The sequence below is a fragment of the Cyprinodon tularosa genome, unplaced genomic scaffold (assembly GCF_016077235.1).
Source record: "Cyprinodon tularosa strain WSP-4 unplaced genomic scaffold, ASM1607723v1 ctg267, whole genome shotgun sequence".
NCBI lineage: Eukaryota > Metazoa > Chordata > Actinopteri > Cyprinodontiformes > Cyprinodontidae > Cyprinodon > Cyprinodon tularosa.
Window position 1 is genome coordinate 554,508 of NW_024038971.1, and position 15,123 is coordinate 569,630.

At 38.3% G+C, this 15,123-nt stretch overlaps 1 protein-coding gene across 13 annotated transcripts in view; it reads right to left on the reverse strand.

The window, feature by feature from the left end:
* The window catches only part of eif4g1a (eukaryotic translation initiation factor 4 gamma, 1a), a 30,567-nt gene extending 18,534 nt beyond the window's left edge, over nt 1-12,033 (reverse strand). For 6 of the 13 annotated variants that reach the window (XM_038289283.1, XM_038289280.1, XM_038289285.1 and 3 more), the window contains exons 1-7: nt 11,614-12,033; nt 9,854-9,988; nt 9,683-9,763; nt 8,335-8,367; nt 5,163-5,183; nt 3,796-3,972; nt 450-546 (exon numbers count right to left, since the gene is read on the reverse strand). In XM_038289283.1, the coding sequence (XP_038145211.1) occupies nt 450-546; nt 3,796-3,972; nt 5,163-5,183; nt 8,335-8,367; nt 9,683-9,763; nt 9,854-9,928 (484 nt within the window). In that variant the 5' untranslated portion in view covers nt 9,929-9,988; nt 11,614-12,033. The other 7 variants (XM_038289290.1, XM_038289289.1, XM_038289286.1 and 4 more) reach the window with 4 other exon arrangements.
* Between the last annotated feature and the right edge of the window lie 3,090 nt (nt 12,034-15,123).

Sequence of the window (15,123 nt, forward strand, 5' to 3'; positions counted from 1 at the left end):
AACTTTAATAGGGTTAAAGAGATGTAAGTTTACTCACCATACCACACAATAAAATGTATTATTCAAGCACACTTTCACTATGAGTTATAATGGTTGTATCAAAAATAAATTCCCTGAAACTGTTTGAAAAGATACACTACAACAAACCAGACCAACACCATTTCATGGGACCAACAAGGAAGTGTCAGATGACTGCAGATAGAGAAAACAGACCAAAGCAGAATCAAGCCAGACCACATGCAACTGGCACTAGAACACATAGCATTATTATAAAAGAAGCATTGGAAATATGTTAAAACAACCAAGCAAAACCCCAATTTAAATAGAGACAATACAGATTATAGGCTATATACAGCAGATCATTTTGTGAAATTAAGCTGTGTTGATTACATTCCTTCACTGAAGGTTGTGCTTGGTTGCTGCCGTTGGTCTAAGGCCAAAATCCTTACCATAAGGAGAGTATTCTGCAGGGCTAGTCCCAGGATAGTAACTGGTGCTGCTGGTCACAGAATACTGCTGGGTAGGAGCCATGTAGGGAGTACGGTACTGCAGGATCAAAAATCAGATTCAAATAAAAACATTTCAGCTATAGCCTAAAAAAGAAATACTGCACACTGCATATCAGATGGTGTTAATGATAGTTATCAAATTTAAACTAGCACTAAAAATTATTTATTATTCATATTTTTAATAAAAAGGGATAAATAATGATACACTGCTGGAGTCTCATACAAAAACAAAATGATCTGTTCCCATTCTGGGGGCTGTAATCAGTCACTGCAACATAAATTAGTTCAAAAAGAGAACATGCACCAGAAGCTTCCTGTTACAGTAGTTGCGTTTGGGATTGAGGGTCATATTAAGTTATTGACTTGATCTGATCCAACAAATGAAAAGGTCTTACTTTTAAATGGCCTTACCCTCCACAATAACATCTGAGTTTTCTGATATGTTGACTTTAAACCAAATAAAGGGATATGATCAGTTTTAGCCACTGATCTTTAGTTTTATGATTTTTCATGACTGTTTAAGGTTCCCCTTCTGGTTCTAAATGCTGACAGAATAATACACTACCTCATACGGCTTCTAGCTGGCTGTGACAACAGTAATTGTGGATTTTTAACAGATCACTCTGGGTGCTTTGAAAACTTCAGGCACCCCATTGAAATAGTAGCTTTATGAAACAGAGTGTTTTTAATTCAACAGTTTCTTGTTTTGTTTTTTTTTTAATTCTGGGACAGGGGAACCTTATGTATAAAAAAAAAAAAAAGACTTAGATTTTTAGTTCCAAGGAAACTAGACTGAACCTTTAAATAGAAGTTGTTACCCCATTTAACTAAAAAAACAAAACTCAAAAATGTCTTACTTTCAGTCATGTCAAGATAGTTTCAGGTTATTGGTTTTCCCCTATTTTAACAGACCGTCTTAGATTTTCCTGTAACAGCCCCTTATACAAAGATTCAATGACTGGGAGCTGACCAGGTTTTGCTGCTGCAAAGCATCTGCAAACCATAGCACCTCTTTCTCTGTGGCATTCAGCATTTTTGACAATTCACTGCACATTTTTTTGCAATCCTAACTCTAGAAGCAGATCTCAAACCGATATTGCTCAGGGCTACTGACCTTCTCTACACAGCCTTCTATAACCCCTTCACCTCTGACAGTGGAGAGATCCTCCAAAATTATCATCATAGTGATTACTTTAGGATCTCCAGGTTTGTGACACTGTTAATTCATCTGTCCACACATGAGACTCCTCCTACGTTTCCTGGTCTGCTGGGCACTGCCTCAATAGGCCGCATTTTTTCAATATATGTGGGTAGAAGTAAGGCTCTGGAACGGTGTTGATTTGTTCTTTATCTGTCAGAAAATCATTACAGAAGTACTGGTGTTTCTCTATGTCCTCTGCAGCAAACTTCCATCCGTCTTGTTCCTTTTCTTAGTAGAGCAAAGGTATTCAAAATATCCACATCTCCTGTGGAAGTTGAATCTTTTTTCTGCACTTAAATAGTTTGTGTTCAATGAAATGGCTGCCTGCAGTTTTAGTTAAAGCCATCTTTAAAACCCAAAAAATGAAGTTACAATCTTTTTTTCTGAAGACCCCAGACTTTGCTTTAATCTCCTCAAACCCCAACAGTCAGAAGCACAACAAACTATAGCGCCATTTACACTACGTTTGAAACCGTAAGAGATAATTCGCTTGACTCTCCAAAAACAACAAAATATCTATGATAAAACAAATATTCCTGAATGTCACAGGCGCCACCATGTTTATTTGCTTGTTTCCCTCTAGAGAGCAGTAGTACCGTAGGTCGTCACTAGGAGGTGAGGAACCCTACTGGTGTGGTGTGTAAACGGTTGTAGGGATCGGTTTTCGGAGGGTAGTGTAAATGTAGGGCTGGGTATTGTTAAAAAAATTTCGGTTCCGGTACCAATACCGATACCTTCACTTCGATACCGGTTCCTGAACGATACTTTTTTCGATACCAGTTTTATAATATCAATTCGAAAAAAAAGAAAATTACACAACATAAAAAAGTACAAATCTTGAGTTTTATTTTAAGCTCTGTTTTTCCATTTACATTTTTCCTCTTACATAAAAAAATAAATAATTCAGTGTCTAATATTCACTGTTACATTGTGAGGACCTTTTTACTTAGCAGTTTTCCTTTAGAAAAATTACCATGTCTGACAAACAAGCCCGTTGAATGGGATCCTACTGACAGCGCACCGCTGGTATGGGGGGGGTCTGAGCGGCTCCGACAGAAATATTGAAGGCAGGATGAACTGACTGCACTGATTACGTTTTCAGGTGGATTTTCCCACTTAAAAACATAATAAAACTACTTTATTCCCACTGATCACAGCAAATATAGCTGCAAGGCAAATAAAGGATAGAGTAGCTCCGCCCAACGCGCGTCTGACCCACTTTGCGACCGCGCAGCCAGAGCAGCAAAGCTTCTTCAGCAGCGCGTCAGAAGCTGGTACAAGCAGCAAAAATGAAGCAGCAGACGAGATTTTGCTGCTCTTGCTGCGTCCAGTTTGAAAGCAGCATGATTCACTCCGCTCTGGCTTTGCTCTGCCCACGGGCTGCTGAGAGGAGGATGGTCGCGCTGGCTGCGGTCCGCTCTTCTTGCAGTCAAACACAGAGCGACTTTCTGCTCTTAAATTATTTCCGTGCACGATGTATTGCATTGTGCACTATTAGCATCAGTCTTAATAAAGTGAAGCCGCACTTTTGACCTGGGGGGCATTTTAAAGGGGTTCCGCGACGCTGCAACCAGTTCACAAAAGATACACATGAACCCTGGCTGTAGGCGTGACCACCTGTGTATTTTTCCTGGATGACGCAATCACCTTAAGTGTTCCAGCCAATCACCGAAACTTGGTACCGAAAGACGAGGCATGTTTCGATACTCTGTAGAACCGAAGCATTTCGGTCGGTACCATAAAAGTACCGAAGTTCGGTACCCAGCCCTATGTAAATGGGACTTATAAGGCTTAAATGGGGCCAGTCCTATTTAATGAGTAATGTTCTGCTTGTGTGCACATGTGATAAGACTCTGCAGGATTTTAGAAACTTTTAGTTGAATAAGTGCAGTGACATTAGTGATTCCTCACATTTTTGTTAAAATGCAAGATGTTACATTTTCACTTAGTGAATTAATTTGTTTGTTTCCGTTAACCATCTGTTGATAGAATACCTAGATTTCCTTTCAGTGGACTGAACAGCTATCAAAGCACCTCTGAAAACAGAACTTAACTGACAGCTAATAATGGATGCCATAAACCAACCTGTCCAGTTGGGATAAAGTAGTTCTGAGAGCCAGCGAACTGAAGCTGCTGTGGGGGGATCATCATCATCTGGGAGCTGGGCTGGTAGACGTGTGGAGGGGCAACAGGTCGAGGGCCACTGCTCGTCTGCACCCTTGGAGCACTGGTGGCCATAGCAGCTCGACTTGGATAGTAACCCTACAGTAAAGATGTAGGACAATAGAAGACATTAGAAACATTGAAAGGCAGGGGGAAAAAAAAAAAAAAAACTGTTCATACATTTCTCCAACTATGCTATGTCTAATTCACATTCACACGTTGGGGGAAATGGTGTTGGTGCTGGTTTCCTATAAGCTCAATATGAAGCAATGGACTCACAGCACCAGGTTAACTTTTTGGAAGGGGGGGGGGGGGGGGGGGGGGGTCTGCAGTGCCTACAGTGGAGTTTCTTGGGTGTGGGAGAAGTTTGTGCAAGATATGATTGGTTGGATTAAGTTTTCTAGGAGAAGTTTAAGACAGCTCTGGTTGGTTGGATTAACTTGGAAGTTAAATGAAATCACAGAAATTTAAGATTAACAAATACAGATATTTAGACTTTATTTTTGTTGGATTAGGGACTTTTAGACTGCCTGAAGTGGCCAGGCATGCGTACTACAGGGTGGGTATGCCTGCCCGTCAAGCAGTGAAAGGCCTGCTTTGTGCGGTAGTCTGCAGCGGGAAGCCTGTGCAAGCCTCACACAAGCCCGGTAAAGTAAGTGCTGCGTTGTTATGCAAGCTGAGAAACCCAAACTTTATGTATGCATGTTCCTAGGTTGGCTCAGTCATGGGAGTGTGTACACCACCATGCTTACTAACTGAAGGCATGGAAACAGACCCTGGGTTTTTACTTTGAATGTAGTTGTATAACTGTCAGTCTAACACAGGCTTGGAGACATACCGATGTAACAAAATCATACAAACTGGTTAAAAGTTAGTATGCTGAAACAGCTTTGTGCAAATGTCTCAAACCACTGATAAATCTAACATGAATGCTATTTAGCTGTTTGTAAGCAGAAGCAGCAGGTGAGCTGTTTTTTTCTTGGGTTTTTCTATAGTCTTAACCAGTGGTTTCCAACCCTAGTTGCTGGGTCCCACTGTCCTGTAGCTTTTGCATAACTTTCTCCTCCTGCAGACCTGAATCAAATCAAGTCCCTCAACCACTCACTGCTTAGACAAACTCATCCCACACCTATAAAACCCACAATTAGTCACTGTAGAGACCTATGAGACTTGGCTAACATATGCAGTCAAGCTGAAGTTTCCGATATACTCATCTACAGTGTAAATTCATTCTTGTTTCCCTGACACTCTGAGGCTAGGAGAGGTCTGACGTAGAGAAAAGCCGTTACCTGCAAAGCTCTGTATCCACCCTTCAGCCGCACAACACATGAGCAGAGAGCAAGAGAAGGTGTGAGATAAAGGGGACAATGAGGACACGAGACAATGAGGAAGGTTGATATAGCAGAAATGTACAAGCAAGGGTTGTGACAGGAAGCAGCTTATACTAAAGCCTTAACCAGTTAAGTTTAAATAATTAGATGCACATGCAACCCTGGAACGACATCCCGGCCAAGTCCAAGGTAAGGGTGTAATAATGTCAAGTAGGGCTGCAACTAACGATTATTTTAAAAATCGATGAATCGGACGATTATTTTTTCGATTAATCGATGAATCGGACAAAAAATATTTTTTATATTAACCTCTTTATTCCAAAATAAACATTATAGACAGAACAAACAAGCACACAAGTACAGGTTGCTCATTAACTGTACTGGTGCAATATGAAAAATAAATGTTTGTGTTAAAACTACGCAAACTTACATGAGAAATGTAGATGTACATCCACAAAATATAGGGTACTTTGTTTCATAAAGCGCAAAAAAAGACATTTTTGTTTTTAAAAGCCTCTAAGGGGTTCAAACAATAGGCCCCCCCATTTCAACAAATGAGTTTTTTTTAGACTAGAAGAGTTCTGCCTTTTAAGACAGGAAAGTACAGCAGTTAAAGTTGCTGCTTGAGAAAATACTGAACCATAGAGATAAAAATAGCCCTGTGATTCAAATTATAAATTGTATTTGAAATAAAAATGAGAGAACTAGGGGTGCTAAAAAACACATCCTCCAAAGACAGATATTTACATGGGAATGTGGCATATAATTAATTGACATATTACTGATCTTGCTGGATTTTATTCTGCTTTACTTCCATAAATTGTAGAATCATCTTTACTTTATCTTTGCCAGATTTAAACTTTAAAAGTCTTGCCCTCATAATTTGCAAGTTAATTTATTTATAAAGTAAATGTAAACGCTGCTTAAGCTAGTTCAAATGAAATTTAAAGTAAAATAAGTAGCCAACCTTATCACTGTCTGTAACCTACTAACAAGATAAGGAAAGCATCAGATGAGCTACCTGAGAAACTAACGTAACGTTTCCCCACTTTAAAACCAAACAAACATGGTGGTTCCGTGCCATGTTAATTGCTTTTGAAAAAAGTTGCATGTTATCACTTTTTTCACTTTACAAAGCGCAGGCTATTTTAATTATTGTGATCAATTTGCGCCGTCAATCCCGGTGCATGCGCGCTTCATTTGCAGTCTGGACGCTGAGGCTCTGACTGAGAGGGACTCCTGCGGGAAAACGCGGTTGGGGTGGGGGAGGCGCCCCACGGCAGAGTAGGAATGATACATGCTTTCACGTAAGAGTCTCCAAAAGCCACCAGTGACACCGAAAAAAGTCGCCAGATTTGTCGCTAGTCGCTTTTTTGAAAAATAGTCGCTGGAGGGGTCTGAAAAGTCGCGGAGTTGGCAACACTGCACCTGCGGCGCTGACTCGCTCTGCCGTATTTTTTTTCCTTCCTCTTTCAGTCAAGAGGCAGTGATGACGGCGGATGACGCAATAATCGCGCGACACAACTAATCGATGATGAAATTCGTTGCCAACGCTTTTAAAAGTCGATTTTTATCGATTTTATCGATTCGTTGTTGCAGCCCTAATGTCAAGGACTGCAGGCCCATGCTGAAACTGGTGGGAAAAATATGAAAGCAACAAAGGATTCATCTTAAAGGGGCATAGTCGCGCAGGGAAGCTGATAGGTGTACAAGTAAATATCCTCATTATTACTGGTACTGGTGATAGGAATTCTTAGCTACAGCAGTGAATGTAAAAAAAAAAACAAGACAAATAGATTGATTGAAAAAAAACAGTTGATCTGGAGTCAAGTGATCTCCACAGCATGCATTTTTTCTACCCAGCCACTGAACCAAGTGAGTTAATTTGGAGGTAATTTCTACACTAAACCCAACCATTACAGGTATATACCCAGCCCTAACCTCAATTCACACCTTATTCCGAGACCCAAACCCTCCACCTAAAAACAGTAAAAATCTCCCCCAAAGGGACCTGGCAGAGGTCCCCACGATGTAGCGTTTTAACAAAAGAATGGTCCAAAAACCATGTAAGACAAGGCCGCAATACAAGCATACATACAAACATACACACCTTTTCATCAGGGTCTCAGCACATTCTCTTGTCGGTTTAAACAATACCAGTATCTACATCAAACATGTACTAAGTGCCCTACAGAAGGCTTAAGACTGGCAAGTACAGAAATACACTGCGAATATAAAATGACTAAATTCACATATACTGTATATATACACACTACACAAGGAGTTTTGAGTAAAGCTAATTTACATAGTGAACAAAATGAACGTGGTTTTACCATAAGCAACACTGATGTGTCAACCAATAAACTGATATTCAAGTAGAACCTGAAACATTCCCTTCTAAATTCATGAAGTAAGCAACACTTTAAGCTGTTGGTTAATTTGGAAGTTTGTACAAATAAGGGGACCTAATAGTTTCTGTTCAGTTACCATTCGATTTATCTGCTAATTCATTATTTTTAGCAAAGGGTTCCTTCAAAAAAAATTTTGACAGAATTAATCCAGATGAAACTAAACCTTTTTACAGGAGGAGTTCTGGATAGAGCAGGCTGACAGAGAAAAATGTTTTTTTTTTTTTTTGTTTTTTTTTTTATCGTATAGTAAATGGTTTCTCTGTTAGGTAAGGGAATGTTTTAGTCTAAACTCCAGCTAACAATTAATATATTACTAAAAACTTATTTCCATATTTGATTTTTTTCAGCCCTAATATTGATAGAATAAAAAAATACTGGTTAAAGAATTCCACTTTCCAATAACCTAATCTTCAGAAGGCCTTTTTAAATCTGTGTGCTAGTTTGAAGAGCATTTTATGGACAAAGGATGTTGGGAAAAAAAAAAATACTCATGTGAAGGGTGGATAAAAAAATAAATAACTTCTTTTTAGAATAATATTTTCGGACTCAAGTTTTAGAAAGTTTGGTGTGAAAAAAAAAAATTGGAATGAAATGTGGACCTATGGAAAGAAAAGGACAAAGTAAAATGTATGTCTTCTCTCTGAAAATGTGGTTCTAAGAACATGCATTGCACTAGTGACATAAGAGGGATACAGGAAGAAGAAAGTTAGAGTTAGTACCTGTTGGTGTAAAGTACGAGGCCCTGTGGCAAACTGGGAGGACAGCAGAGAAGAGTAAAGAGTCACACCAGACATTCAAGGCTTTTACACAGACACCAAGCCAAAGCATTGCAGCAGAAGAAGCCATGTCAGAAATTAAAGTGAAAGAACAGAAGAGACTTCGTACTCTGCACTAAAATAATACTAAAACCTTAACATTAAAAATAAGGTTAGGCGATTTGTAAAAATGTACCAACCGATATCAATCAGTCTAACAAATGGCGATGAATGATATATTTGTGCAGGTGACTTTGCAGGCAAAGACAAGAACCCCCTCAGAGGGCATCTTCGCATCTTCTGCACCGTTGGTAATATTAACCACCTGCACATGCTGCTAAAACCCAATGAGGTAAACGTGCTTTTTTTCCCCCCTTGTCAAAGATGCATACATTCGTTCAGTGGGAATAGTTTCCTCTTTTACAGTTTTTATGATTATGTCATGAGACGAAGTTTTTTGATTGTTATTCATTTGTTAATTTGAATGCACAAATCTAACAGCTTCACTGGAGGAATTTTCCTTTTATTTCTTATTTCATTTTGTATTTGCCATGTTAAAATGAAGATGGAGCGCCCTGTAAAGAGACTAAAATTAATAAGTAAATAAAAGATATCTTTCTGTGTTCTGGTTTGGCTGCTGCACGGTGGCACTTTGGGGGGAAAAAAAGGCTGCAGCTGGAAAAAAAAACAACCTTAAACAGAGGGGTGGACTCAGATTTCGGCTTTCAAAAACTTACAATGCAGGAAATGAGTCAATCCCGTCCTGCTATCATTGCAACCCCAACACCTCTAAAGGGGAGCAGAGGACCTTGCTTATTCAGCCAGGCCACCAATTCCCCTTTAACGGCAGCCCTTTCAGAGACTTAGACAGGTGTGGATTGTGTGCATTGCAGGCTAAACAAAGAAGCCAAACGACCCCCATTCCAAAGGGTGGACCCGTTTGTTTCAATTTGCATGTTTTCCAAACAAAAAACACGGTTTAGATGGGCTACTGTATAAAGCCTCAAACTCAACGCTATTCCTGACATTTTTAATTGAAAAAGCTTCCTGAATGGGAAACGTCTTCAAACTTGGAAACAAAGTCCAGTGAATTGTTCTTTTAACTTTTTTTTGGAATGCTGCTGGAAGGAGTTTGTGTGTACCATTAAAAACAGCATTAGGTTTTTGTCACAGGGTTACTCTTAACCCATAGGTCCAAAAAAATAAAAAAATAAAAAATATATATATATAAAAACTGTTGTTGAAGGGTTGAGTCTATCGTCGATCAAGTCTATTGTGAGGGTCAATCACCAAACCTTAATTCAAAACATACCTGTCTCGGCTGCTGTGCAGAGTTCATTTGTGGAGTGGGTGCAAAAACAAGCGATGGTGGCTGTCCGGGGCCGTAGGCAGCCTTAAGAGGACAGGGGGGAAAAATTTAAAAAAATGTTAAACAGCTCCAAACTACCCAATCAATAGGTAGTTCCAAGAAAGTATCCCTCACCTGTGTTAGTCCAGGGGATGGGGAGGGATTTGGGACAGAGGTGGGTCCCGATATAGGTTGCGGTGGTTTGTTCATTTCACGTTCTTTTACAGGTCTGCATCAGGGTGGCTGTGTGCTGCCAGCCTTTCAGAGAAACTAAAATGAGAAAAAAAAAAAAGACAAGTCTACATCTTTATGTATTAAATATAAGACCTCCATCAATCAATAACACTTTGGTGCAACATATGAAGCCTAAATATATTTCCAGCAATGCTAGGAAGAAACACCACTGTATGAACACATCTTTAGTGTGGCACCTCCATTAAGCAGTGAGGGTGTGGTCTGTGAGTTTTGCCAAAGATTACAAACATCCCCACCTCCCTCTCTTCCATATCGCAAGCATAAACAAAAGTTCAAATGAAATAAGTAAAAAAATACATTCATTCCTTGTCCAATCAAAAAACTTTACAAACAAACCCCAAAACAAAACAGGCCACAGCAGAAAATAGGGGGGGTGGGGTGTAATATCTGAAGAAGACGGATTTACCCCATTATCTTAAACTGATCGGAAATAACTCCGGCAATTCTAATTTTCAGTAAGTCTAAGAAAATGGATACCTCAGGTCAAAGTGCATTCACTGTGAAAACAGTGTTGTGCTAGGTCCATGTGAGCAGATAAATTATACCAGAACATTGTTACTAAGGAGATACGGCATTTAGTTTGTAGTCAAACATAACGGAAAGTTTGATATATTTTTTTTTAAATAGTTGAACCGCTTCGCGTAGGAATTATGGTGAAAATTTGATTATCCAAACAGAATTGACAATCTGACACACGAACCACCATTAGCTGCTAGCTACTAGAGCCGTGCTTTAGGGCTTTAAGCTACCATATGGTTGCGAAGCTTACAGTGATGGATAACCGGTCGGCAAACCGTGATTAAAGATGACAAGCGCTCAAATAAAATATTATTTATTAGCAAATATTCGGGCTAACGTTGTTTTTACCGAACCTCTAGCGTGGCTGCCGCTACTAAATGGTAGCCACCAGGCTGCGTGCTAACATTACGTGTCCCCCCCTCTACCAGACATTTTCGACAGTTACGCTACGTGGCTGTCCGCATTTAACCTCGGAGTACACGGTGTTCAATTTTCTATCTACAAGTAACAACCCAAGTGTTCTCCCAGAAAAAGCTAGAAAAGTAAACGCTGTGTTTCTTGGCGAAAAATGATTGACACGTTCTAGTAACAGTCGAGCTATTGTTGGTTAACCTTAGCTAGCAGTTTAGCTCCGACGGTGATGGGAGTAAATTAAAAACAGGCCTAACAGGCTTCACGACAGAACAAACCCATCCAACCTACCGTTTCACCGAAGCATTTACAGAGACATATTCTTCAAACAGCTTTACAATAAACACGCTGTCTATGCACTGTTCAAATTTGTTTTAAGTCAAAATGAGGTAAGAAGCAGCCGATGGTAATAAGAGACCGGTGAAGATTAGCCACCAACTGTCATTTCAGCTAACGTCAGAATAACTTTGGATAAACGCCTCCAACGGCTTTCGAGTATAAGCATCCAACTTATAAATGTAAAACAGTTATATATTAAACGGATTAAACGAACTTTTGTTCAAAAAACCTGCACTCGACTGCTTACTATCCAAGCGTGCGAAGTGACAGCCGGCGGGGCCTGTTCAACCTGCATGCCTTTGACAAAATTCATGCCTAGCTTAAGCGCACATAAAGCTAGCATCAACATGGCTAACCGACTTAATTCTTACCAGATACCAACAGTGACAGCGTTGTATATTAGGAGCGGTGGGTGTTCAGTCTTCTGTTAATGAGTTTTGTCTGTTTGTCCTTGTTCCAACAGACGAGTGAAGCCCTTGTTGGCTGACTTTAGCAAACTAGTTGGCTAACCGGCAGATGGGATGAGTGCTACTGATGTCACCTCGGTTTAAATCCCAGGATGTTCAAAAGTGAAGGTGGTAGAAAAATATAATAATATCGTTCTTCGGGAGTGCTATTGGTAATTTCGTTGACTCCCCAATGAGCCTCTGGACTGGAGGTCCATGTTCAAGGCGTCGATGGTGACGGATTGCCGGTTAGATAGAACTCTCGCTATGCAGGGCTCAGTGTGAGGCCATAGTGCGATGTTCTTGCTCTACGGAGCCGGTGCGCCTCCAGTCGCATGGGTTAGTTCCGGGGAAATTATCATTTGATGCCGGTTCCTTGGTCATGTGATGGTGGAATATGAATCATCTGAGGAAACGTTCAAGAGCCTTTGAGACTATTTATATAACCCATCAGACATGTATTAAAAATGTATATATTATATACAGTGCCTGAAACAATCTCATAATCTAATAAATATAAAATCTCATCAAATATAAAAGCTTCACTTTGTTTTGTTTTAGTTAATGTTACACAGGATTTGGTACCTAGGTGTGAATATATATCTAAAACTTTCATGAAAACGTTTTTTTTTTCCTGTTGAAAATTGGATAATGATGTTGCTTCTCATTTTTTGATGTTGTTAACATTAATCTTGTTTTTTGAACCTTTATAGTGCAATCAGTGAAATAATCCAAATTTCAAGCCAATAGTGTTATTGGAATCCAGGATAAGACCTTATTACCTTTGTAACATAAATAAAATATAGATATTTTGATGGCAAGAATGAATGTCAATGTAATAAGAAGAAACTCCAACCTGCCGAATATATTACGAAAAATAACAAAAGTGCTTCTATAAGAAATTCATGAAAAACACTCTGAGACTAAAAGAAACACATTTTTTTTGGTACAACATAACCTTAGAGGCATTAATGCTGATACTGGCAGTTATTTTTTTTAGTTTATAAACATAAATATACATTTTAACTAGGCTTATTAACTTTTTAACTTTTCAATTAGCTTTTTACGTTTTTTTCTTGACTTCCCTTTTTTTTTTGTACTTAACTTCCAGTAGGTAATATATCATTCAAGGGCTGCTGTACAGCCATGTAGCAGTATCTTTGCTGAATGGCTGGATATAGATCTTGTGCTTCTAGACCTATGCAAGTGATCAAAAATAGTCATTTAAAAATAGTGGTTAAAGAGTAACCACACTAATATACGACATGCAACGGCTTTATAGACATGCAAATATGGTAAAGAAAAAAATCAAAACATAATTTATTTGCTATAAACTCTCACCTTTACAGAAAATATTTGGATCACCCCAAAAACAAAGCAAACGGCATTGCTTTTTAAAAACTTACATATATGATTTATGTAGAAAATTAACTATACTTGTCCTAATAATGACTCCTAGGGGACACCGCAGCAATGTCAAAGTTGCCACATTTTCAAAAATAGTTGGATACTATTTAAATTAGGTTAAATTCAATTCAGAAATACTTCATTAATCCCCAAGGGGAATTCAATGTTGCAGTAACTCAAACACCTCTTCATCCACTTCAGAAACCCCCATCAAAAAAAAAAAGAATGTTGTATGTTTCTTTTTATCCATGGATGTGGTGAAATCGTCTATTAATTCTATAATTTATTGTGTCCTCATTTGATTAGCCTTACTTTGTAAAAAAAAATACAAATATATGACCCCTTTTCATTTAAACTGTATAGATTTGGTCTTTGAGGGGCTATTGTAATGTTGAGGTGCTTGTTCACAATTATTTAGTTTTTGTTTTTTTAGCTCTACAATGTTTGTCTCAAAACTGTATAGAATTTATCCAAGTGGTTCCAATTTGTTCAAATAGTACATGCAGGTATATGTCTACATCACTCAAACAGGCATCCCAGTGTTTTGTTATAAATACAGCTTACTCAAACATGCCTCCATTGCAGTCACCATGAGGCATTGTCTCACATTTTTCTGGAGCTGAGTTTTGATTTTAAATTTTGATTTTTTTAAACTTAACTAACGGACAGAGCCCAAGTCTTTAAAAATAAACCCCTCATCATAACATAAGGACAAAACTCTGCAAATTTAAATAGCCTTCTACTTACTTGTTATAATGCATTTACAGTTAGGTTTGATGACATTCATATAACTAATAATTGATTCAACGAAAGGAGAAGAACAGGGGAGCATAGAAAGCATAAACCTGGCCTGGGCTGATGAGAAAATATAAAAAAGTGAATAGTAAAGTCTGTTGGAGGTATTTATTTATAGTTGTAAGTACTAAAATAATAATTTAAAACAAAAACAGTATATTTATAAGTACATGGGTGTATCTCAACTTCAGCGTGGTCTGGAAGAATAAGTACAATGTTCAGATGAAATTAGAAATATATTTGAATATTTCTATATACCCCACACATTCTGGTTAAAAGCTATTTAGATGGTAACCTTCAGGTCCAGGGTATATAGTGCTAATAGTAAAAACAAACTGGCACAAAGAGTTTCTTTGCTCAGGCTGTATTTGTGATAAACACACTAAACACCTCACAACTAGGGTGGTTACTCTGCTGGAAATAAGTAAACATTTTGCAATACAATAAAAATGCCAGGATGAACACAAACATGACATACAGCTCATTGTTTTTATTGTATCTCTCTTAAGTGCTTTTATGTGTTTTTTGAACATAGGACTTAAAAAATGAATTGTGATTAATTGATTATTGAAATAATCGTCAACTAATTTAGTAATCGATTAATCATTAACTGGAGAATAGAGACTAATACAGGCCTTTAGCTGACAGAGCAACCTACTTAGAGCAGTAATTATACCAAAATTGAAAAAAAAAATTTAAACATTTCGCATTTTGTCAAAATACTCTAGAATGCTCCAGAACTTGTCAAGTGGAAAAGTTGTAGTTTCACCCAGTTTAATTTTGTAAAAAGTCTTCTTCAAGGAATCTTTGGCAATCCTATTTTTAATTGATTAATTTATAAATAATCCACGATTAATCAATTTGCAAAATAATCGTTAGTTGCAGCCTACTTGAATGAACTGATGATGGTTTTTGATGTTAACTATAGAAACTTCATGTTTGTGCATACAAAATTTTCCAGTAAGATATCCTGATTCAGAAAGAACCCACAAAGTTTCAGAAAATCATAAAACAGATAAGACCACAATAATACCACAAGGTAGGAAATATTACCTTGGTTAAGGGCTGAAAGGCAGGAGCTCAAAAAACATGGATCTAGCTTCACTATTACAGTTTGGCCCTCTCCTGATGCACAAGCAAAACAGCTTATGGAGAAAGGTTGTGCAGTCAAACGATACAAAAATGTTGCCACTGAGATGTTTAGACAAGGCTTTGAAAGCTACAAACATTACC